This window comes from Cebidichthys violaceus, unplaced genomic scaffold, assembly GCF_023349555.1.
Source record: "Cebidichthys violaceus isolate CVI_PGR_0920_01 unplaced genomic scaffold, fCebVio1.0.p SCAF_13, whole genome shotgun sequence".
Lineage (NCBI taxonomy): Eukaryota > Metazoa > Chordata > Actinopteri > Perciformes > Stichaeidae > Cebidichthys > Cebidichthys violaceus.
This window is the reverse complement of record NW_027176296.1, coordinates 1,694,565-1,721,695: the sequence shown is the minus strand read 5'-3', so window position 1 is coordinate 1,721,695 and position 27,131 is coordinate 1,694,565. Positions and strand designations below refer to the sequence as shown.

The following is a 27,131-nucleotide window of genomic DNA, read 5'->3' as shown; positions in this document are numbered from 1 at the left end:
ACTTTGCAACATTTTACTTTAACTCAGTCACATTACGCTGTTAAGTTGTTGTGTCATTTTACAGTATGTATCGGTGCAGCAGCAGATGTGTACGGTGCTGCTAATCAAACGTAATGACACAGACTGATTTATGCTAATTTAGCATAATTCTTATAATTAATGCCTGTGATTTTCAAACGGCAAATAGTAACCTTCTTTTCCAGCCAGTGTCAGTCTCTACAGTATCTCCTGCCTATCTCATCAAACTTCAGCCAGCAGACAGTACAACACAACAGTGATTGTCCTCAGGACCTTCACACGTGTAATTATAACCGAGGAAGATAATTAAGGAGGCGGAGAGGAAGACAGATCTTGTCATTTGGTGAACAATGCCGTCCAATCTACTCATGTGTTTTCTACTTCCTGAATTATCAGCTGACATGTCGGCGCAATCAGCCAGAAAGCTCCTTGCTCGGTTTGAAAGCCATGAATGTCAACACACAAACCCCTAATCTATTTGAGATCCAAAAGTTAATGACATCTGAATATGTATGGCGCAAAGAGTAGGAGTCATGTTGCTGTTATCTCACAGAAATCTCGCTGTTCTGGTCGTCAATCAGTCTGTCAAAGGGCTGTGTGAAATAGTTTTCATTTATTTCCAATGATGATAATATGATTTTTTCCCATTTACGTGTGTTTTCTACTTCAGTAGGATGTCAATAAAGTAAAGTTAGTTTATTATGTGGTTGAATTAAAAAGTATATGTCTTGATATGCATGCTGGCAAGTGGAATAAATACACCTGAAGTGTTACACGGCTAGTTTAGGCAGCTGCAGTCGGTAAGATGAGAATGTATCTGTGCTGTGTCTTCAAAACCCTTTGATAATGTCGATGTTACTCAGGAAAAAAAAAAGTGTCACAGCGGCGCTTTGAGCTAAATGCTAACACTAACACGCCAACATGCTCACAATGACGATGCTAAGATGCTCTTGTTATGTTTACCATGCCCACCATCTTAGTTTAGCCTGTTAGCATGCTATCAGTTGCTTAATAACAGTTAACACAAAGTACAGCTGAGGTTGATGGGAATGTCTTCAGTTTTTGCAGGGATTTCGGGCCATAAATGAAAGTGTTGGACAAATGAAAGTGTTGGTGCTCGATGAAAAGTTAAGGGATCCCCGCAGTTATTACGGTTCATCCTGAGCGGAACAGAAGATATTTCACTCAGAACCACAACTGTCAACCTCATGGTGGCGATAGAGACAAAGTCAGGGGGATCACCGAAGTGAATGGGATTCATTCACTTCGGTGAATATCTGTACAAAATCTTCAATATTTGTTGAAATATTTCAGTCCAAGTGTTGGGTTGACTGATTCACAGACAGCGGCATCCCAAGAGCAATCTCATTAGCATGGCTAAAAATATATTAAAAAACAATCTTTGCCATATCGATACAAGAAATATGTTCAAGACAGAATGATTGTCACAACTCAAAAGATTTCAGTGTAGTTGTTGAATGCTTACTTTTTCTTGATTGCAAACTAAAGCTAAAGCTAAACATGACTTGAAGGCAGGAGCATGTATGGGCTAGAAGCACACTTGTAGGCTCGTAGTAGAGAAAGAGATGCAGAGATTGAGAGTCTATAGAGTCGGGGCATAGGGACCCAGTGATGCATTCTGTTCAGTCGGCTGTAAAAACGAATGAATATATAAATAGAAATGTTTTTTGATGCATTCAGTGGGCAGGTCAGGGTTTGAATTTGTTATGATTTTTTTCATGTGGGTCTGAGATTTAAATATTGAACACATACACATGATTCCACACACTCAATGGCCGACGCTGTGTCCCTCTCCGCCTCTCTTTAAGGACATGTGATGTCACTTCCTCAGGTCTCCCTGCGCTCTGATAACCGACTGGAGGCCGGTGTTAAAGCTTAACCCCTTTACAGTAAATCAGCACCGTGGATCTCTATATACCAGCTACATGTATGTATGTTTGCCACAACAGTGACTTTATATAATTGTAACGGGTGGTGTATGGACCCAATTGCAGTACAAAGGACCCAGAAGACAGAGGTAAAAAGTTCAACGTTTTACTTAGACTCCGGCAGACAGGCAAACGGTTTAGAAACCGGCAAACAGGAATCAGGAGAGGAGAGGCAAAGTTCTTGGTCAGGGACGGAAGGCTAGGTCGAATAACCAGGAGGCAGATGAAGCAGGGAATCAGGGACAGGCGAGGTCGGTACCGGGAAGACAGGCAGGAGAACGCTGGAAAGACTCGCATGGCAAAGAACAATCTGGCAAAGGAGTGAGTGTGGAGCTGGTGACTATATGCTGGGCTGATTGCATGTGATGAGAGGCAGCTGTGTGCACAGGTGAGTGGAGTGAACTGACGAGGTGGGCGTGGCTGACAGGTTGAGTGGGGCAGAGGCAGGATCAATGGAAAATTACTGATGGCTGGATGACTGAACTGTGACAATAATGACTTGTTTGTTTGTATACAATAAGCATTTGTTTGTGTGTAAACCTATTGAGTGAATATTAGAGGTGTGAATCTTCACTGGCCTCACGATTCAATTACGATTCACCTCAGTTTTCTATATTACTACACAAGGCTACTTTTTATTAATTTAATACAAGCAACTATTTTTTTTTATTTATAAAGACTTTATTAAAAAAAATCTAAATACAACAGTCTAATTTAAAAAGCAGCATCTTTTTAATACCAGTATCTGTGTGAGCCTCCTCAGAAAATAAATATTACAAAAACAAAACAAAACATAAATCTGTCTGCATTACAAGTGTGCTGCAATCTACAAAAACGGGGGTTTCACATAGCAGCACTGAATGCCTACAGCATTTTACACTGCATGAATTCACCTTGCGGCTGGCACACTCCTATCTCTTCTACTCTTCCTTAGTGTAAGTCTCTGCATCTCCCAAGAGAACGACACCACAGCTGAAACAGCCTGCATGCATGCTTCTTCAGCCCAACAGTGTTTAAACAGAGCAGCTGATATTGGTAGCGACAGCAACAAGTTGGACTACCATGTGCCGCCTCTCTGCTCCGCGCACAAAGAGTGTGTGTGTGTGTGTGTGTGTGTGTGTGTGTGTGTGTGTGTGTGTGTGTGTGTGTGTGTGTTTGCAAAACTCCACCATCAGTGAAACACAGAGATCACATCGCGACGCATCTTAGAATCGTGAACTTTCCACACCTCCAGTGAGTGTATGTGAATACCTGCAGGTGTGGGCCAAACATATGGTTGTACATGTTCAAATAACTCTGTGTTTGCGTACCATCATACATTCACATCTCCCTGTGCATGTGTGTGTGTGTTTTTGTTTGCACTGGGTCTTCACAGGGTTTGGCACCTTACTAGCTCCCCTGGCCAGGCCAGCAGCTGGCAGACAGAGATTGCCCACTCATCAAGCCACTTTATCACCGAGCCCACAGAGTTCAAGGGGGCTGTCAAAGACCAAGCTGAGGAGCCTCCTCTCTCCTTCAATACCAGCACACCCTTCCGCGACTGGTGTCGAGTGGCAAAACTTGGCCAGTGAGCACTTGAGAAGAGGCATTGTGTGAGTGAAGTACCACAGATAGTTTGACAAAGGCTTAAATAAAGAACAAGAGCTAATGTGTTTGGCAGTGAAGCGCGCCGCTCCATATTTTTCGGTGCATTTGGGATTCCTTGGCTGGGCAAGGTGCCCCCTTCTAGTCGAAAAAATACTGTGTTTGGAATTTTTGCTGCTGACAGACACAAACACAGCAAATTCACTCTTTCTTGCCAAGAGCAGCCTTCAATCCTCACTAAATTATTAACCAACAGAAAATACCGGCTGTCACCTTGTTTTAGTGGTGGGTGTTTTGAGATGCTCCGGCAGTCTGGTTTTGATTTATAAGATTCGGATTGCTCTTCTTAAACTTTGACATTGAACAAGCAGCTACAGTGGGAGTTAATGCCCTGCTCAAGAACACGGTGACATTACAGATAGCTGTTGATGGGCAGAGTAGAGCCCGGAGACTCTACTTGTGACCTTAAGGTTTCACAGTAGGGTCTCGTTTTTTTTTTACACATCCACGTCTTTGCACCTCAACACTGCCAATAGGTAACCCCAAAACGGTTTTCATTCTGGTCTTAGTAGTGTCCATCCCTGGTCTCCTTTCTTTGTCTCACTCTCCCTAACACACTCCCTCCCTCCTTTGTCCTACTTAGCCAGTTACTGCAAAATCACTTATCTTCACCTTGCTTCCTCTGTCTCCTGCTAATACACATTAGCAGCCAGCAGCCATATGTAATAGGGCTGTGCCTGCCCCTGCTGGTGTAATGGCTTCTCTGACACTTCTCCCATTAAATTTGGTCAGGCAGCGCTGCACAGGAACCCTCTGCACACTCTAAAATATTGTTATATAACTACCATAAACAAGCCGGCCAGTGTCAGCGACTTTGGGAATAGCGGCTGGACTATTTGGGGTTTTCTTTTGGTTTGTTGTACGCTTCCTTTTTGCTCGTGTTTATTTATTACGATTTGTTTCTCCCCTCCTCCCTCAGACATTTTCCGGCCTCGGGCTACAAACCTTTTTACCAACAAAATAAGGGACGTATAGCTACATTATGAAGCTCATCAGATTACGATGTGACTAAGTGGACATGTCTGCTATATTTAATGGGCCTGTTTGTAATCTCCCATATCTCTACAGTGCCACATACAGTAGCCAGATAGCATCGGCCGCTCCTTCCTCTGCGTGTGGTGAAACCCAGGCCAAGTCCCAGATAACGCGATCATCGGCGGCATCCTTAACTGTTACTGTGACAAACGAGAGCTCTGATCCCACCCGATAAGCGAAGTATTCATTTGTTTAATTAAAACAGCTTGTCTCATCGTGGTGAGGGGTCATTTTAGAGAATGTTAGAATTAAAGCAGGTAATTAAGTAAAGCTCCAGATAAGAAACCCCACAGAGGTTGCTGCTTCAGCCAATAGGGAAGGCAAACTTAATCTATCCCCTCTGCAATCCCACAAGGTCGTTCACTTTATTAAAGTCTGATGCCGCTACCACTGCCCACCAGCCAAACATGATGAAATATTTTATGTACTGGTTGGGAAGGAGGGAAAGAGGGGGGGGGGAAGCGAGGGAAACAAGAGTTGTGACTACCGCGGCCAACAGCGCGGGGTAAAAGTCTATAATACTGCTACTACACAAAATAAGGCAATTAAAGACTGCTTGTTATCTTGTCTGAGAGAACAGGAGAAGAACTTGTACAGCAACAAGCACCTTGACAAAGATATTTGTTTGGCCAATGGAGTGTGGCGTTAATTATCACAAGCTGATTAAAGGCACCGAGCAGGAATGGATGTCGTTTGTCTTGCCAGCCTTAGACTACGGCAGCCAGCCAGGGTCATTATTTTAAGGGCCCTTCTGGGCTATTTTTAGAACTGGGGCTGGTTTCCCAAATGTTCCTGCAGCACGCAGGTGTGCTCTTTCTTACAGTACAGTGTAAGATCATAGGATAAGCAGTCAAATGTCCTGTCACGGTGATGGAAATGTGAGTATGACTGAATGGTTGTGATTTCATCACTAGTTGAGTCAGGACGGACACTTTTGCTTTTTTCTTTATAAGCTAATTGTCAAGTCAAAGCACCCCTACTCAGCCATTTACATGCATGCATACATGTTGATATAAGTTACAAAAGACTACAAAAGGCTACTATAGCTGGAACATGAAAGCAGTGAATGAGCAGCATTAGCGTACAATAAAGATACGTGAAGCACAAGTACCTCAAAATGCATTTAAATGCAATACTTGTGTTAATAGTTACTTTTCACCACTGTGTGTGTTTGTGTGATCTAAAATAGTTAGAGAAAAGACCATAAATGAATTTTTTATTTTGTACATAAAAAGTATTTAAGGGCTAAATAGTCTCTGCTCTGTATTTGTCTGATACCCGTTCCTCTCTTAATCTTTCTTTCTCTGTCCTACTCACACATGAACTTGCATCTCCCTCCTGCACACGCGCACGCACACACACACACACACACACACACACACACACACACACACACACACACACACACACACACACACACACACAAATCTAACCCTCCACTCAAGGCCAGGAAAACATATATGCCCATTTTCCTATTTGATTGGGTGTCAGCGTGGGGAGGAAGGGGGACAGGTGTGATGCATAAAATGACCCTGCAACTCCATCACACGCACGACAGCTTTATGGTGAGGAGGTGTTTCAATCACACAACTGCCCTGGAAGGCATCAATCAGTACACACATGCAGGCACACACACACACACACACAGACACACACACGCATACAAACACACCAGTACATGTTAACGTATTCACATCATGATGGCAGGAAAAGGGCAGCAGAGCAGGTGTAGTATAAGTTCAGACTTTGCCGCAGGCACAAAATACTAAACTTAAACGGATGTAGGATTTTATTTTTACTTTCTACTTGATTAATTATTGTAGGGGGTCCTGGGGCTTTAAATATTCTTGAAAATACATGGAACATTTTATTTGCCATGTACACTTACACAATATAAAAAAGAAAAGAAATATATCCATATATTTGTTAAAAAAAATAAACGCTTTGCAGATCCTCCCTCACTCTCGTGATCATCTTCACCCAAAATAGAGCCTCTTTCTCTCGCTGCCCTTGTGTCGCGTTGTAACACTTTGGACTTTCTGTTCGCCATCTTGTTGAACTCTTGCTCCCATCCTCTGGTTCCTCTGGTTCCTCTGGTTCCTCTGGTTCCTCTGCTTCCTCTGCTTCCTCTGCTTCGTCCTTCCGGTGCTTCCCTTGTGCAGCTCCACTATACCTGTAAAAGTCCTCTCTTGCGGCCACGCCAGTGGGCTCCATTGCCGCCCTGCTCACCAGGGATTGGCTCTGTCAATTGTCCATCACTCCAAGAAAGTCTCATGCAGGTGCAGGGGATTCGTGATTAATGTTTGATTGCACGAATCAAAGAGCAGAATAAGCTCTAAAATATGTCTGCCTAAAAACAATATATTCTAAAACATGCAATAAGCCAGTATAAACACGTATTGTAAATTACTTCTTTTCTGCCTTATTACACTTTGATTATTCTCCTTCTAAAACCAGGTCAAACAAATACTAAATGTGAGAATCTAAACAATCTGTATATATAGAGTTTGTACTTTCATGTATTGTTAGGGGTTATCATCATGAAGGAAAGACAGGGGTTTTATAATGTCCTTTGTAAGCTAAAGGGAGAAAGTGGCGAGGCTCTTTTCTCTCTGGATGCCTTCGATAGGATAGAATGGACCTATCTTTTGACATCATTGCTCGCTTTGGATTAGCAGAAACTTTATGTAATTGGATTCAATTATTACAACTCAACCATATAGCTGAGGCACTAACCCTTTAATATCACAAGAGGCTGTCCTCAAGGTTCGTCTTCATCACCGCTTCCGTTTGTTCTAGCTATAGAAACATTAGCAATAGCAATTAGAGCTAACAGGCAAATACAGGGGATTCAAATTGGTAACAGAGAGCACAGAATCCTAAAATACCTCCACACTCTTAGATCTGATTTGCCTGTTCAGTAAAATCTCTTGATATAAAATTGATTCCAAAAGACGGAAGGCTTTGCCTATTTCTTTGATTAGGAGAATAAACTAAGTAAAGATGAACATATTACATAAATTCATTTATTTCTTTGAAAATATCCCTTTAGCATCACCTGAAGAAATATTTGTGAGAATTACATCAAAATGTATGTGGAACAAGAAGCGCCCTAGAGTTTACATGTCTCTGTTTATATCTGTATTTGCTACAGGAAGGTTGAAGTGTCCAAATCTTAATTGATGCTATTTGGCAGCACAGTTGAGAACTATAATGTTCCGTCATGGATGGATATAGTCACGCTCCGGTCAGATACCTTTGCATTTGTATCTATGAGTACATACTGCCCACCCTGTAGTGCTGAATATGCTTAACGCATGGTATTAGTAAATAAATATATGAATATATACAACTCCACAATTTAGTCCAATTTGGGACAATGTTTTACTAAACCAGGCAAGTTGCTGGGTTCCAGATATTGGCAAAGACAGGGCGAAGTCAAATATTTGACTTTTATAAAAAACTAATATCGTAATAACCTTTAAGGAAATCTCTCTTATAACACAACAAGCATTTCTTTAAATTGCTGCAGTTGAGGAGTTGTATCTTGTTCATGCAAAAACAGTCATTGGTAAGTTCTGCACTTTCATCCTTAGAAGAAATTTGTACAAAAAATGGTCATGGTTTGATTTCATTAATATACAACCGACTCGGATCTGGTTCTAATGAGACCTCAGTATCCACACTTGATGGATGGTATGGAGGGCAGATTTAAAGGAGGACATTTCAAATAATAATTTAGAACAAAGCCTGTGAGTAGGCACCCTGTCAAATGGAATAAGTATAACAGTATATTCCTGACACTTGTTTTAAATATAACGATGCTCGAGGAACACTGTTCACTGCTGGGGAGTGTGACAAAATCAACAAATTCTGGAGGGAGGTGATCAACAAAATTCCATTAGACTCTAAGATGATATTGCTACACTCGTATCCAACAGATCTCAAGTTGAAAACCAAAGAATATGAATGTATTTATTTTGCTCTATTGCAGTCAAAGCAAATGATAGCTTTTAACACACTGTGTGTGTGTGTGTGTGTGTGTGTGTGTGTGTGTGTGTATATTATTGCACAATAATACTGATCTTGGTGAAGACAAAACTAGTTTACCATTAGTCTGTCTTTAACCTCTATACTGTAAATAGAAGCGTAATAAATTCCTTTCTCCCTGAAAGGCTTTTCAGTGAACATGTTTCAGTAAAAACATGTTTTTTACATGTACAGGAGAGATCTGTCTCCACAGCTCTTCTGCAGCACTTTGAGCGCACTAATCCGCTCTTCGGAACAGTTTATTCGTCGGGCATCATTTTTTTTGCTGTGCAGACATTTAAATCACGTCCCGCTGTTCAAGATTCCCTGCTATTCCCATTTTTATTATTCGTTGTAATTGTAAGTCTTTGTATTTGCCAACTTTAAAGCATTTCACTTCTAACTAGTTTAGCACAGAAAATCCATAACAACAATGACCTAAGCAATGGAAATTTTAATTAGTTCAATTAATTTGAAGTTAAATTAGACCAGGAACAGCCCAAAACACAGATAACAACTTCACTGAGTTAGACGCGTTAGGACAGGCTAGTGGCCTACATGTCAGAGAGCAAATCAGAATCAGCTTTATTGGCCAAGTATGTGTTCACACACAAGAAATATGACTCCGGTTTTTCATTGCTGTCAGTGCAAAAACAAGCTGAACGAAGTAAACATTCGACTACTGTGTACATATATATATATATATATATATATATATAAAAAGACATGATAGAGTTTTAAACAGAAATTTGTCGCAACTTCAGCACAAACAATCCTTTACATTCGTGATGTAGTTGGATGGATGTGCAGCATCATTTAGAACAGCAGTGTGGTCCAGTGAGTAAGGAGACCTTCAGCCCCCCCCCCCCCCCCCCCCCTTATGTTGTCAGGTGTTCACTTTGCTGTATTGTCCTTGAGCATGAGACCCTGAATCCCCACCAGCCTCATGGGTGCTCTTCTGCAGGTGATTTCTCCAGGCAAGTAAAAATGTTTCTTTCACCTTGGGGCAGTTTTGCAAAATAAAACAATAAAAAAATGGAAATAAGGAATGAAATACTCCAACATGCCCATTTGATATATTATTTGAATTTACCGACTCAGCTGACTTGACCCCAGCCCTGGATGTTCTACTACTTTTCCTGGAGCCATGTATCTCAGACTAGGCAAAGAGCACTGGTTGCAGAAAGATCAGCTCACTGTGTGGCTGCAGCATGTGGGGGACACGCCTATACAGCTTCCTTTTAGCTGCTGCAATAAAAACAGTGCAGAGAGAAGCCGTTTGCGTGCAAGTGTGAGAGAGAAAGAGATGGAGACAGAAAGGGAATGGGGGGTCGGCATCCTACATGCATGTGCGTGTGTTTGTGTTTGTGTTGTGAGGGGTTAAATGAAAGTCGGTGTGCACACATGGGGCATCATAAGCAGACAATGAAAAATGAGAGTGGAGAGGCTGTACAGCCATTTTCCCTGTGGGAACAGCTACAAGCCGGCATACGCACCTTTGGTGATAATCGCTTTGTGTGTGTGTGTGTGTGTGTGTGTGTGTGTGTGTGTGTGTGTGTGTGTGTGTGTGTGTGTGTGTGTGCATGATTGTGTGGGTGTGTGTCAGTGTGTAAGAGTGAGAACAAAATGAAAACTGGGGAAGAAACGTAACAAACGCAAGTTTTAGTCTTGTGGAGGGTTAGATTTGTGAGTGTGTGTGTGTGTGTGTGTGTGTGTGTGTGTGTGTGGAAGATGGACCATATTCACATTAACCCTTACCATTTCTCAGAGGCACCTGTTTGATTAAAGCAAGAACCAATTTCTAAGAAATCTCATCTTCAAAGAGTATTAACTTAATAAGCTGCCACTTTCAATAGGTTCTATACTGAAATGAGCCTTGAATGAATGCTGTGGCTAAACACTAGTTGGTTTATTTATTTATGGTTCGGATACACCTAAGTGCAGGAGATTTCTATGTATGTTGGTGAAAAGTATAGCCACTGAGGTCAGTAATTGCTTCCAATATTTCACTTGTATTCTATAGTAGGGAGAATGATCACATAACTGCTTAGTTAACAAAATGAAACTTTTCTTTTACTTCAAACATTTCAATCTAAACCTACCTCTTGCTTGCTTTTTATTTGTACAGCCACCCCTTCTTCAGCTTGGCCATACCATAATATGTCAAGTACTTTTAGATTTTTTAAAAAGAAGACAGAAAACTAGGTTTTGCAATTGTTGTTTTGGAGGAAGTTTGCTCTTTTGCCCTTGAAAGGAAATGAAAGGTAGGCGGCCAACAACTACTTTTCCCCTGTCTCCTTTTTTCACCTCTGTTACTTTACACACACATAGTAAGTGCAGAGCACTGCACAACTCTTTGTCTTGATCGGCTGTGTACTGAAAGTAGCACGTCAGCAGCATAACACCACAGCTGTAGTCCTCCTTCAGTGTCTACACTGGATCTGTTCTGCCACTGTACTGCTGCGTGCTTAGACACATCTTGACAGTTCTCGCAGCCCAATATACAACCGAATACATGTGTGCATAAGTTGGAATACAACTGACTTAACTTAGCATGACAAATAGTGAGTGCACATACACCAGGCAAAAATGTCTTAGAGGTCATTTAGCTTTTTTGTTTTTTTTTCCAGCCTATAGTTGGGTACATTGTGTATTCATTGGGCTAAAGTAACACATTTATTTGTATAAATATAATGTTTTGTTCAGTCATAATCCTTTGCAAGAACACTGGAGCATTGCCCTTTTATGTTTTTTGTCAAGTAAACAGCCTCAGTGTTTGTTGTAATCATGTTTATTTGCCACTTTCTTTACAATATTTGACCAAATTCACATTACAAGTCTCAGAGTGGTTAAAATCTGCAGGCCGTTGTGTAACAAAAGTATTACGCAACAGTGCAACCCAATATTCTCATCACATTTTACTGTTCCAGTGCGTGCATTATCAAAGAGCTGCAAAACGATTTCATCAATACACTGAAATGTTTTCCCAGAGGACTTAAGATGTGTCTGCATGAGTATCTTTAGTTATCGTTGTAAGGATGAGAAAAACCACCAACCTTCGGAATTACAACGATCAAGCCTTTAAATGAATCCAAGCTGCCATAAAAGGTGCAGTGTCTTTTGAAGAGAGGCCAGTTCCAGCTGCTCCACCATTATGTGAACACAAATAGAGCTCTTCTCAGGACTGTGTGGGTGTGTGATTGGCACTTCTCTCTTAGTTTAGTTGTGCCTGTTACAGCGGAACAATTTACAGCTTTGTGGTACTTAAAAGACTTTGAAAACTCCACATTAAATCTGTATGAAAGAAAAACATTACTGCTCTCACCTCTATGACATGAGCACGTTTGTCGCACCCGACAGTGATGTAGCGATGCACTACAGTGCGCTGTGAAGGGTGTGGGCAATACAAGCAGCACGAATAGCATTATTAGCGGTGGGAATAACAACTCTCTCCGAAATCCAAAAAAAGAGTGCCAAAACTCAAATTGTTGATGTCATCACATATGCAGTGTGGAACTGCTCCATAGACGATGAATTGCGAAAGATGTTTTAAACAACACTGAGGGCACCCAGGGGGATGTTCTGAGTACATCAGTGCAACACTGCAATAGAATGAAGCTTATTTAAGACAGGAAACAAACTGAATCCATCAAATCACTTTACCAGTCACTGTCTATGGAGCAGCTCCAGACTTTTTACTTGACAGCATCACAAGTTTGGGACTTCAAATATTCATTGAACTTTCCTTGGCCAGGGAAATAACATATTGGAATTCTTAATTTAGGTGGTTTAAGTGGACGCAGTTTTTTAAACAACAAACACAGCTCACAGAGAAAATAGATTCACTTTCTCATGAGTTAAAAAAACAAACATTTATTACATGAATGCTAATACAATTAGCCATGACTGTATTTTCAAAGACATATTGTGCTCTAATAATCTATACAGGAAGTCTGTGTATCCTTTGCATATCTCGAGAATCATTCATCCAACCTACTTCAGACTTGGCCGGTTTATTGTTGAGGACCCAAGGACGTATACAAAAACGTTCTATAAACAAGCGAATAGCGCTTTGTGTAGCAGCATGGGCGGGGCCTCAGGGCTGTGCTACCCTTACAGCCCAACGCTAAGCAGCACTTTTAAGAGCCAAGCAAGCGGCCCTCTCCGAACCAGCAGGCGTTGCAAATGGCCCCTCGCTCTGAACGTGCGCGCCCCCCTGACAGCGCTGCAAGCATCAATACCAGGAGCTAAACAATCAGCCTGTTCCGAACAGGCATGCGCTGCATATGGCCATTCCCTGAACAGGCACTGCACTAGTATATATCATTTCCAAACTTGAAAAACGTGTAATTGTCCACCCAGTTGGTGCCTGTAGTTCTGTCACTCAACAATAAAAGCCTCAGTATTATTGTGGCCAGTGGTCCATGCACTACTTGGACTTCACAGTCTTATTCCCCAGTCCAGCAGCAGTGAGGAATAACTTTTATCCGTCTAGTTGGTCTGTTCTTATCTCATATCAGTCCAAACAGCGCTGTCCTGACAAGTGGTATTTGACTCAGTCAGAAACCGACACGTACAAAGGGAGAGAGAGAGAGACAGAGAGGATGTAGGAAGAGAGAGGAATAAGAGCGTCTGAGAGACAGAAAGCGAGGCCATTCCACAACACCAGCATGTGAAACACTGCCAATCTTTTTGTCTGATAGAATAATCAGCATGCTCTCGACAGGAGAGTGAAAATTGACATTCACGCACAAAAACATGGCAAGCATAGTCAATTATCCGCGGGGTTTGTTTTTCTCTCTGTGCCACCCATTTGCATACCGTTCCCATGAGAAGGTGCTTTTGATGTAGTTAGACGATTCTGGTCAGTATGATATTATGTGAATGTCTTATTAGCGCGCGGCGTGTGCTGATAGGGAAAAGGTCATAATGTTTCTTTGTTCCCATAGCTCTTTTTCCTCAATTAAGGCTAATCACCAGAGCCCAACATTGATCCAGCCTCACAGCTTTTCTCATGCTTGGATTCTGATGATCTCTGTTGTGTGTGTGTGTGTGTGTGTGTGTGTGTGTGTGTGTGTGTGTGTGTGTGTGTGTGAAACAGAGAGCGAGAAAGTGCAGCAACAAAGACAGAGACAGGGAGAATCTTGTCCATACATGTGCCAGTGTGAACATGTGTGTAAATGTAAGTGCCATTCTGTGATCTCCAGCACATCGAATGATTTACCTCTCTGGTGTAATGGAGCAATTTCTCCCTTTTTTTTTCTCCCTCTATTCCCCATCTCGCATTTTCCTCCTCTTTCAATCTGCAGTAAAATATTCTCCCGTTTAGCTCTGTGACAAGTCATCTGTCACTCAGTACAGCGAGGGACAGCATCTACTGATGGACAGGGCCCAGTGTGTGTGTGTGTGTGTGTGTGTGTGTGTGTGTGTCTGTCTGTCTGTGTGTGTGTGTGTGTGTGTGTGTGTGTGTGTGTGTGTGTGAGATAGAGAGAGAGAGAGAGAGAGAGAGAGAGAGAGAGAGAGAGAATATGCTGTGAAGGATGAGGCCATCGTCGTTGTTGTTGTTGTTGTTTTTTAATTTGTGAAGAACACAAAGGTACAGTTTGCATGATCGACTACTTTCACAAGTTAGCAGAAATACATTCGTGAACAACATATTTATCTTCTGTCAGATTGTGAACCTCATATTGACAAAAAGATTGACATATCTTGCGCTCTGCTACACATCCATCCTCCTCCCAGGAGCAGTCAGACGCTTTCTTTCTCACTTTTGTTTCTCAAGAGTTGTTTTTATTTGTGTATCCATGCCAGATATTGAATTTTGTACAATAAAGTTTGGGAGAGAAAATGATTTCTGGAGTGTGCAGACACATATGCTCCTCATTCAATAATCACCATATCCTGTTCTCTTCAGATTAAATGTTATGATAGAACATCGCAGAGCTATCTGTGACACATTCTACTCAGATATAATGGTTCTCCTCTCTTCATTCAAATCAAAGCTGACAAGCAGAAGTTGTCTGTTTTCCGCCACACGTTGACTAATATTCACTCTTAACTGATGTTGCTGCCACAGAGGAAAATATCTGTTTTGATATTATCTTTAGAAATGTACTTGCATATTTGAGCCTTCAGCATTTTCATCATAGTTTACAATTTTGTTAAACGTATTCATTTGATTTTGGCATAATATGTCAGTTATAAGCAGCTTCCTTGCCCAGACAGCCATTTCATATTTGGCAAACAACATGACAACATACAAGGTTGAAATGTACAGCAGTGGTGATAGAATCTAATACCATACAGCGTTGCAATAAATACTACAACTGTATAACAATCTATATTTTTGTTATTTTCAACAAATCTCAGGAAAAGACCAAAAATAGCAGTGAACTAATAAAAAGTCTTAATACTATGTGAGTATAAGTGAGAAACAGCTGGGTACTGTAGTTCTTTACCACCGTTACTCAAACATTTGCATTTGTTGGGGACTATTTTAGGCTGCGGATTAATACACATTTGGTGATCTACAGTGAGACTTTAGGGCAGCATGTTAGTGTATGTGGGATTGACTCAAAATATACTACAGTGTGCATGTTCATAGTGAAGGAACATGTCCAGCCGAGTGGTGTGGCTTATTGATGGGTTGAATAGCTCTGGAGCTCTTTGGCACAGAGGACAAATATAACAACAATATATCAGACTTCAGCTACACATGCAATACTGGTTAGTAGGATCTATTCATAGTTGTTTTTGGTCTTTGCACGTGATTTGTGGACAATAAAAAACCACATATCCTCAGCCTGCAAGGTGTTCATGTTTTATCCTCTCCATATATGTTTATGGGCTTACAGAATATCAAATAATAATGTGTCAAGTGTGAATGGCAGTCTCCTATCCTGCAGGCAAATGGCACGCCTGGTTTGCTTATTTATTCTTCTCAATGGGTATTACTTTGTTTTCAAATGAAACTATAAAATACAAGCGCTATATCATAGGGCGGATTCCTGCTTGTTTTGTACGTTTATATCTTTGCCGTTCAGCAGGCAGCTGTGTGCTGTAGTGGGAATAATAGGCTGCCTTTTTGAGAGCCATGGGCCTCTGAGGGCAGTGCAGCTCTGGCTGCTGCAGCCACAGGCTCTCTTCTGTAATAGCCTGTAATTCCTTCTGTCTAGCATAAGCAACAACGCAGCCTGACAGCACTCACACACTGACAATCACACACTTGTATATGCAGCGAGTGAGAGGGGAAAGGCTTTTGTCACAGGGTCATATTCACATGGCGGGTGTCACCTTGTGCATTGACACGCCTTTTGATACTGTTGAAGAGAAGAGAATTTAGGCAAAGGTCCTGAGAGTCCAGTAGTTACAGGGATCCAGGTGTGTGTGTGTTTGTCGCCCAACCTTAAACGCAACATGTGGCCCTCATCTCCAACACGAGCCGTGACTACCATCAGCCGCAAGAAAGTGTATGTGTGTAAAGAGTGTGTGTGTTTGGTGGGGAGTCGGATGGTACAGGTGCCAGACTCTTCCCCTTACAGCCCCGTGGCGGCCGGAGAAGTTAATTGGCAGCATCTGGCTGTCTGAGAGCCCAAGCGCCCATCCACCCACCCCACCCTGTTCCTTCTCCTCCCTCCTTCCCCCCAGCACTCCGCTCCTGTGGGTGCTGCTACCCCTGGCACGCACATGGTGACACCAGTCTGGCTGCAAGCTGTGAACGTGGAGTGTGTTTCTGTGTGAGTGTGTGTGTATGTGTGATATACCGGGGAGTATGGAGGCAGACAGGGCAGCCATGCCCCCAGCTGCCGCTGCTGTGCCAAGGGAAATGCGAGCAGACAGGCTGGCATCGTTGTGCCAAGGCCAGCAGGGCCCTCAGGGAGGACGGAGAGGGAGAGGGGGATACTGAGGCATGGAGGGAAGGAAGAGGGAGGGGGGAAGAGAAAGAGAGAGAGATATAGAGAGTACAATTCTACTGATGTTGTGACAGTCACAACATGGGGTTTGCATGCTGATCACTCAATAAGCGTCTGTGGTGCGGCGTCAGTTCTGTGGCCTCAAAGTAACCTCATGTGCCAGTCCGTCTACCAACAATGTATCAGTCCTGGTGTAATTTTAGATGAAGTGCCTAAAACCTTAGTTGACATTTGACATAATTTCTCACATTTTGCTGACTAATAAATGATCACCTGAAACCATTATCATTAGATTAAACATTGAAGTAAATATCTTAATTTTAAGAGAATTTTTTATCACACAAATAATAAATTAATTTGAGCAATGTGTTATATGCTCAGTAAATATAATCTCTGTGAGTTACCTATGTCACCGATCGTTTCACGTTTGCTCTTGCACCTCTGATCATCATTGTGAATGAGTCCAGGAAAGTATATCTATTCTTCATTTGTTTCTTACTATTTGCTTTTAGTAGCACTAGTACATTGCCGTACGAGGCGTTGACATTCGGAACAAGTCATCGTTCACATCTTGACCCGTTTCAAGTGGGCTGATTACTAGGCCCCTTGAAAAGCTTGCAACCTATAGTTGAGAACCGTTAATTGCTCGTGGACTCAAGGGAAGTGAAGAAGAGTTTGTGTTCGTATACGACCACCTAGGTTGTTTGTTCCTAATGCCCTCTAATACTACCGGTGGCAGGAGATCAACATGTCATCATTCCAAAACATAACGGTCGCAGTTTTAAACACTGCTGTGAAGTGGTTGTTCTTTGATTAGGGTTAAAACTACCTGGTTAGCTTTTGGGAAGGATCATGGTTTGGGTTAAAACCACTAGGTTGGTTACGCCACTTAAGTTAACGTGTTATTTAACAACGTAACTTACTCACCAGTAATATCACCAGTAGACCCATCCATCCACCTCAACCTCCTCCCTACGCAGACTCTGAATACTACGACACTCCTCCTTTGCTCCGGTCATAATTATTAAGTCCACTAGAACTCGCCATCCAACAATAAACGTGAGTCTGGGTCCTAATAGGCTTTACAAAACACCAATTGGGTCGTTTTTTTATTTGTCCCGTTAGTTATTTTATACCATATCATGTTTTCTTACCTGTTGTTATAAACATAGTACATGAACAGCAGCTACACAAATTAATGTAGACTTTTTTTCTAATGTTAGTAAAATGATTAATCTAGTTCAGAATAAATTATGTTGTATCATAATATCATGACAGGACCTTTGAGATGTACACATTTATTTCATTTTTTTTAACAAGCCTAAGTTGGTTAAATAAACCATTATTGCAAAATCCGCAACACTGACTGTGACTAAAGGATAATTCATTATTTATTTCTCTCATCATTGCATTATTTAAACAGTTTTTTCCACAGCAGTAAATTGATCTGATCAGTGTAATGGACTACAGGAGGTGAGCTCATCTCTATGTGGAATTTAATAAAAAGTGATTTCAGAATGTATCATGTGTGTTGCATTGCTTCCACTGAATAAATTTCCAGAGAGAATGATCTCATCGCTTTGTGTGACCCTATTCCTCACACACACACACACACACACACACACACACGCACACACACGCACACACACACACGCACACACACACACACATAAAGAGGATACAGCTGCAGTGATGCTGATGCTTGATCTTAGATCACTCATCCCCGTGTTACTGACTTTACTCAGTGTGCGAGTCAGACACGGTGAGATCAGAGTGTATTTTTTTCAACCATGTCACATTATCCAGTCATCTCTACAGTGATGACTTCATTTGCTAAAACAAATCATTGTGTAATTAAAACAGTTCAGCCAAAGTACAGTAGCCACAGTGGTTGTAGCTTGTGACATATTTCAGATTGAAATTAAAGATTAACTTTAAGTTTAGTCATGTATCACATTAGAATTCATTTAAAGGTGATATATATGGGATTGGGATCATTTTTATTGACTCTACATGGCTCTCAACATGGCGACGGCTGGGCCGAAGCTCACAGTTTACAGTGCTAACAGCAATAACAGTGCAAACTAGTGCTGACGGAGCTAACAAAAAACATGTGCGACTGGCTCGGCTATGTCCACAAAACGCGGAGATGCTTGAAATTACAACACACACAGTATTACTCCACTATATGTGTACATAGGTAATTGTTGTGTGCCGCTATATTAATGCTCTGAATCTAGTATATTTCACTTTTAAGATAAAAAAAGAAGAAGAAAATGAACAAAGAAGAGTCAGTGGGCTTGGTCAGGCCTGGTCATTCCCTCTGCTGTGGAATAGAGAACATCACTAATGGACTAATTGACTGGACTCTTACAAATAGAGTTACATCCACTGTATGATCACATGATCACTACCCATACTGTGCAAACATATGCACATCATAGATCTTGGTAGTAGTGTGTGTGTGTGTGTGCGAGCGTGCGTGCGTGCGAGCGTGCGTGCGTGCGTGCGTGCGTGCGTGCGTGCGTGTGTGCGTGTTGTAGCTTTTGTCTTTGTTTGTGCATATGTCTAGTCTGGAACATTGTTATTATGACTTAGTCTGGCGCCAGTCTGTCTATTCGGTCCACACTCATAGACACACACACACACACACACACACACACTTGTAGACACAGGCACACATGGATAATGTGATGGGAGTATAATGTTGCACTCTGGGAAATGCTGTATCACACAATTATAGATGGACGGTCTCTTCGCTCTCCTCTCTCAAACTCACATAGAAACACACACACACACACACACACACACACACACACACACACACACACACACACACAAGCCCGGTCATCTCCTCTCACTCCCACCAGCTTACACACCACCACGGCTCACTAGGGGCTTAACACTGACATCATCATTTTATTCGATGAGTGTGTGTGTGTGTGTGTGTTTTTTTATTATGGCTGCTTCCTCTGTATCCCCCATTATTCCAGACGAATGTGCACCTGCCCTGTTGCCCCCAGTGGGGACCAGTGGGGACCAGTGGCGCCACAGTGGCGAGGCCACGGTGATCATCTGCTTTCTGCTAATTGCCCTGCTGCCCCACAAGACGTGGGGGAGCTAGCTACTAGCAAGCCCAGCATGCTCAATCTAGCCGAGACCCCTTTGGGATATACATGGGGCATGTTTCAACTTTTTTTAACTGCAGTTTAGGATTGATTGGTTCGGAAAAGGCGTATAGTCTGTTACAGTGTTTTGTAAAGGTTTCCATGAAATCAAACTGTTTGTCTTGTTCTCTCCTTTGAAACGGGTATTCAATTAAATGATATATTTATTCCATATAGTTATGAATTGTACAATATTATGTAGTCTTTTATTATCAGATACATGTGTATGTTCAACTTTTTTTCTGTTTTTACAACCAAGCTGCTTTATTCAGCAGTTTCTCCCCTCAGGAGTCACGTTTCTGTTTGTGTTGTGTGCGTATTGGAAAGAACACACATGTTGTTTTGCACTGCAGTATTTGTGTTGATTATTTTTTTTAAATGCACAGCGCTCTCTCTCTCTCTCTTTGTGAGTTCTCTACTTTTTCCTCTGGAGAGGTCAACTCTCACCCAAACGTGTGGTCCCTCTACTGGTCCATCCAGGCACTGTCGCACTTTAAATTATAAATCGTCAATAAATGTATTTTCATTTAGAAAATGTCAAATTATTGAAACAGCAGTTGTGATTAAAAGAGCTTCTTAAATCAGATTCTCAGGAAATTACCAGGCATAAGGCCTAACATGACAAATTAAAAACTGTGCTGGAGACTTCATAATGAGAGAATTCAAATAAGAAAAAAGTATATTCTTTATTTATTTTCCTCGTTGCCACTATCTCAGGGTACGTTAGAGCAGCTATAGTAAATCCTCCACTGTTCTCATCTCTGTGTGCCCCTCAGAGGTGATAAAAGTGTCCCATGTGAATGTATGAGTGCTGTACATCTCCCACAGATTTAGAGTGGAACAGATTAGGAGTTTGAGTTAGAGGCGATGGCTGGAGCGCACAGTCACATTTACATTGTAAGAATTCTTTCTACTTTTGTGCGTCTGGATCACCAATCACGACAAAGACTTGTGAGGGTCTTGGGTCAGAGTCAAAGAGTCCTGAGAGTAATCCTACAACATTTATTTGTTAAATGGGAGAAAGTTTAAAAAATAGAATTGCAGGCACGAAGTAGAAGATGTTTTTCTCAACGAGACAGTAAATCAGACTGAGAAGTACAAGATGATATGAGGAGAGGGTGACGTGAAAAAGAGATGAATTACTGGAGGAGATGTTTTTCACACAAGGACGGACAGACAAACAGCCACTCCTGTATTAAACATATCAGCAGACTAACCTGGGTTAGCCCTATAAACAGCAACTGTATTTAGATGAGCGTCCAAGCTTTATGAAATTTTTGGAAATAACTCATTTTTATGTCCACTGCAAGGCGCTGCATCCGCTGTGGGTGTGATCTGATATTGACTGACATGATTCAACTCACCTTGAATTTCATTTCGGTCTAAAAGCCGCTGAACCTCGTATTAGGGTTCTGATATTCACCTAGATATGTGAATACCAGAGCAAACACGGAAGAGTTGAGATGAAACAGCTTTTTATATTACCTCTAACAGGAAGCAGCGTAAAAGGCCACCTGATGAGAGTGCACCTCCTGGGTGTTTTGATGTGAGAGTGTCTTATTCTGTCATGTTTCAGCCTCATCAGAGAGCTGCTTCTGACCTTAGGAGGCCGCTAACGGCCTGTTGTCTCCACAGGTGTGCGACTCTTAGCTCTCTTGTTACAAGAAAGTCCATAATTCACGAGTGTTATTGCTTCCTGCGAAACCGTACTGCTGCTAGCCAGAAGAACCTACCAGCGGCATCAATCCAGGCTATTTCCTGTTATAAGCCCTGGTCGTGATGTGCATCTGCTAGACTTTATGCTCACACACACACACACACACTGCTGCAGAAAGTTTTGATTTCACCCGATGAAAATGGTGACTGTTTCACTAAGTCGCTCTTCAGCACAAGTCAAATCAGAATCTTTGACTTCCTCCTGCGCATCTGATGCTCTTTCTCCCCTGGTCGTGTAAGTCAACACCAATCTATGGACGCGTTCTCGTAAAGCCTAATGATATTGTACCACCACATACAATATACAGCAAGCCAACCAAATGACAAAGCAAGCACGGGTTGCCTAGTAACAGTGTCCCCAGAAATCTTTGTTGCAACTTGATTTGCATCCAAAAACGATAGATGGATGCTTCAAGAATATATATACCGCCACACATACACACACATGCACATTTCCTCACACATGAATATACATAGCCACACGTTTGACCCTCCTCAAATTATTTTTGGGCTGTTTTCTGCTTGACTTAGTATGCAAAACAAGAACACGGGCCGTGTTTTAAAAAACAATCAGTCCATCTAACATCTGGCATCGGTTTAGAGTGCCAAGAATTATCGCCTCTTCAATTATCGGCGTATAGTAACACAGAGGGAGTAAAGAAATATGGTATTAAATGTTTGTCAAACGGACGAACCATTTGCCTTAAATGAGCTGGTGGGGATCTGTGGAGCTTGACAGTTGTTCAGACATATTGGAAGACATTTAACCTTCCTAACAGTTGACAGGATGAAGGTTTGACAAGCCAAAGGAGACAACAGTGAGATAGAAAATAAAAGGGAGTAGATGAGTGTGTGTGTGTGTGTGTGTGTGTGTGTGTGTGTGTGTGTGTGTGAGAGAGAGAGAGACACGTCCAGGCCTGGTGAGCTTTGTCCTGTATGTTTTTTGCCTTTGTCTGTGAGAGTGCTCAGAGCTGCAGTGATTGGCGTGTCCTCTATGCTTGATTGATTCAAAAATATGGACAAGATGTCGCCCGTATGAAAGCTACCAATTTATAAACCTTCATCTGAAAACTTCAGAGAGACGGCGGTGCCATCAAAATCAGAGCGGGAGTTTGTAGCTACCAATGGTTCAGAAGCCCCGGCAAGCAAAGTGACACCTCGCTAAAGGCTGCCTGCTAGCTCTGTGAAACCTTCTCCCTTTTCTTTCTCCGCTCTCTCTTTTTTTGTGTGTCCCTTTCTCTCCGACTTCGTCGCTTTGCTTGTCTCTTTCTCTTTTTGTCAGCCATTCCCTGCCTTTGTCTAGTCTTTCAGTCTAACTCTCTTTGCTCTGCGTCCTTCTCTTTATTCTGTTAGGCTGTGATGAGACACTCTGGCAGTTAACTTGTCCCACAGCTCGCTGTCAAAGGAATGACCTTGATGTAGCTCACACGCGGTTCGAGTTTGCCTCTTCGTTTCAGTACGCGGCTCTTTGCATATTCCTGTTGGTGTGTATGTTTCTGTCTCTCTGTAATCACTGAATTGTAAAACCATGTGTGAGTGTGTTATCATCTGGGGGAAGCTTCTCTATTTTCTTCCCTCATCCCACGCGGTGATAATTCCGTTGGGAGCGACGGCACTGTACCACGCCAAGAGATGGGCACAGGGAGGTACCATTTAGATAAAACAAATTGCCAGCTGCCGAGCAGGAGCAGCTAACGCTTAGATAAAAACCAAAGGGACTGTGTGTATTAATGTGCTTGTGCTGAAGATTAAGTGCATTTTTCATATTTGTGTGCATGACTGTATAGTACCTAAAGCAGATATAGCCTCTTTCTTAGCCTGTAGTTCAGGCCTTCCAGGCTGTGTCTTTTTCATTGGCGTATAACTACAATGCTGTGACGGGACAAGCGGCAGTAATTAAAATCAATAGCCAGGACTTTTCCAGTCTCCGGCAAGGTCACACACTGCCCAGCAGAGAGAAAGAGAAGGAGAAACAGAGAGAAGTGGGATTGCATGGATGGGCAGAGCCAAACAGGGCGATATGTAAAGAGGTGAGGTGTCATCGTATTTGAATTAACCTGCACCTTGGAGGGCTGTCACCATAGTAATGCACCAGTGTGTGTGTGTGTGTGTGTGTGTGTGTGTGTGTGTGTGTGTGTGTGTGGTGTTGTGTACATGAATATGTCATGTTTTATTTTGTCCTTGTCGGTCAGTTTTACTCACAGTGCTCCACTTCAAACCCATGTGGTCTTATATGAATCATTTTCCCGTTCCAAAATTTGCGCTCTTTTTTTCCCAAGATTACATTTTTTTTTTGTTTCTTCTGTTTCTTTGTCCTGCTTTACAGGCTGTAAGACAAGGCTGGTAATCTGGCTCCAGTGGGAAGGCTGGGTGTGGTATAGCTAGCCACTGGCTGCATTAGTATTCTGCTGAGATAGCCACATGCAGATACATTCTCCTCTCTCCTCCTCTGCTCTGAAGGAATAATCAGCACTGCCTTTCTCTCCCTTCGTCCCCTCTGTCTGAGAGAGGCTGAGTGATTTAGCTTTTTGTTTTACTAGGTACCAACAGGGACATCGTCAAGTGTTTGAAAATGCACGTGAGTGTGTTCACTATGCATTTCTGTGCGGGTCCGTCGCCACACCTGATGCATTAGGCGTCTGAACAAACACATAAAACTCTTATGGGTCTCCTTCCTGTCCTCCCCTTAAACAGAGGTGAGTCAGAGAGAGAAGTTCACTCTGTCAGAGTTGGTGCAGAGCAGTCTGTCCTGTTTGTTGATTATCAGGTCCTGTTCCTATCACAGCCCCGATAGCATCTTCATCTGATCTGTTGCCAGTGACGCTAGCTCACCAACCAGCCCCGCCATCACACAGCCGCTACGCTGCTAGCCGCCACCCCTTCCCGTATATCTCTATCAGGCCCAGATCTGCCATCGCCCTGCACTCTCATCTCCTCCTTATCTCCTTATTCCACCTTTTTCCCTGCTCCCAACACCCCGAAACACACCAGTCACTCATCGTCCTCTTCGCCCTCATCTTCCTTCCTACTCCTTTTATCCTCCTCCCTCAGAGCGTCTGCCAAAGCTCCGACGGCAGCGCTGTTGTTCCCCGTGCTTGGTCTTCTTCGCGTAAACTGTCGAGGTAGAGTCAGTGAGTGACAGGACATGACGGGAGAGATCCGGAGAAAGACCAGAAAAGTAGAGAAAGCGGAAGAGAGAAAGAAGGCAAATGCAGTCACTTGCATGCATCCAACCTCCCTCTGACCATGTCTCAGTGGCGAGGGCTAAATGAGGGAGGAGAGGAAGACAAGGATAGACGGGTGAGGAGTGTGAAAAGAAAACATGTTGAGTAAGCAGAGAAGTTCTGTAGACTGCAGCAGTACTGTCCCGCACCCCATCGATCGCCCGTGAGGTGCACGGATCAGTCAGCTTTATTTCACCCTGGGCCCAGCATGCAACATGCAACACACAATTCAGCAAAGTACACAACTACAGCACACAACAAAGAAGACATAGACACAACACAAAACATGCAGTGCATTACAATTACCGTACAACGCTCAACAAAACCAGGAACATGCCGTACACAGATTAGGTGCTGACCCGTTCTTCACTCAATATAATTGTTCTAAATTGCTCAAACACTTACACTACAACTTAAGACTTGAGCCAGAAAGGAAACACATTCACTGCTTTTCACTCTGAAAAGCAGTACATTTGCAATTCTAAATTAAACATGAAACACGCCACGCATAGTACAATAGTGTCATTTTCATCATAATTAAAATATCACATTCATGTGGGAACTGCTGCCTTTTAAAGTGGAAAGCTGAAACATTGTGACGCTCACAGACACAAACTGTGATGCAAAATGATCCAGAGCGCTCCTGTATCTGGAGATCAACGTATGGAAAACCTATAAAATTGACCCACGAGTTGATTATCCTTTTGTATGTGTGATCTTTGGTCTTATCTATCATTTTTATTGCTTTCTTACCGTGCTTGTGCCTTTCAGTATTGAATGGCACTGCATAACAAGTCTAATAAAATAAAATAACAAATCTAATTAATTCAGTCAATTTACCTTTAAAATTAGTTGACAATTTATTATTCTTTGCAATTTAATCCTGTTGTTTTGCTGTTCATTTTCATTCTCAATCTATCAGTTTATATTTGTTCATCCTGGCTTTGCATTAAATAATAATTGGCAATTGTTAAAGCATCATTTATTGTCATTCTGCACCACAGGGTTGCACAGCGGAACGCAGTTGTAGTCCGTTTATGTTACACAAGAAAAACATGACAAAACTAAAAAAAGTAGTGCATTCCTGTGGTGCCTTTTGTGAACTTGAATAGTGTAAAGAGCAGCAACAGAATCACCGGTGAATTCTCTGGGCAGATAATTTGAAATTTGACATCAGGGAATCACCGTCCGTCAGCTTTGACATTTGAGCACCAAGCAGCATTGATGTAAACACAGAGTCTGCCTCCTCTCGTCCCACCGGAGTCCTGCACTCTGTCCTACCAGCTTGATCTGGGATGCCATGATGGAGCCAGCTCTCTGTAAAGATGTGGTCACAACAGTGTCCCGTTGCTGGGTTAGCCTGAAGTATTATTCCATCCATCTTTCTTCCTTGCGGCCAGAAGAGGCTGAAGCAATCAGCCTCTTCTGAATCTTCACGCGGTTCCAACAGGCATGCCGGGAACAGGCACTGCACTACTATAAACTAATCAAATCCATTTAAAACAAATGAATTCTATGTGTTTGTTTGTTTTCACATTCACTCCTCATAAGCTAAGAACCTGTCAGACTTCCTCAGCAGCTTGATTAACAAATGATATCTCCTTACTTCCCTCAGTTCTTGCACCCCTTTGCCAGCTGAACTCAACATTTGTTGGAGACGACGAACTGACAAGCTGATGCAACTTCTGCGTTGTGATTTCTCATCTCTCTATGTGTAACTCATGAGTCAGTTTCCTTGTCTATTGTTACACTTTCTGCACTTAGTTCCTTCTCTTGCAAAAATGTCTGTGCTTTCAGTGGTCCTCACATCTTCACCTGAACAGACCAAATTAAAAAAACTGTTGTGTAATTTACCTCCCTAATTTCTCCATTAATGTGTTTGCCCTTTTCTGTCGCAGGCAGAGGCTTCCCGCCAAAAACGTGTACTACTACCGCTGTCCTGACCACCGGCGCAACTATGTCATGTCCTTTGCCTTCTGTTTTGACCGAGAGGACGACGTATACCACTTTGCCTACTGCTACCCCTACACCTACTCCAGACTGCAGCACTACCTGGCCAGCCTGGAGCGCAGGAACCTGCCCTACCTGCAGAGGGAGCAACTGGGACTCAGTGTGGTGAGTTGGGAGGTGGGAAGCGCTTTGAGCAGGTGGAGGAGAAAGTGTGTGTGTGGGGTGGTAGTGGTTATGGCTGGAGCAGAGAAGTCGAATGGTGAAGATAAGGGGTGGAAGGGTTGTAGTGTGTGTGTGTGTGTGTGTGTGTGTGTGTGTGTTCAGGATAAGGAGACCCAGATTGGTAACTTAGGTGTGCCTGCCGGTCATAACTTCAGCCTCTCGTGTTATTATTAGGATTGTTGCACTCTGAGATGACGGACTGTAAGCCGTTGGCTGTGTGTGTGTTTGTGCATGTTTGTGTGAGTGTGTAAATGGCTCTGCGTG

The 27,131-nt window shown here is 42.5% G+C and overlaps 1 protein-coding gene across 2 annotated transcripts in view; it reads left to right on the top strand.

Annotated features, from left to right (window-relative positions):
• Positions 1–27,131, top strand: part of agbl4 (AGBL carboxypeptidase 4) — a 372,526-nt gene that overhangs the window by 235,136 nt on the left and 110,259 nt on the right. For both annotated transcript variants that reach the window (XM_068707293.1, XM_068707292.1), the window contains one exon: positions 26,594–26,810. In XM_068707293.1, coding sequence (XP_068563394.1) covers positions 26,594–26,810 — 217 coding nt within the window. The remainder of the gene's footprint in view (positions 1–26,593; positions 26,811–27,131) is intronic.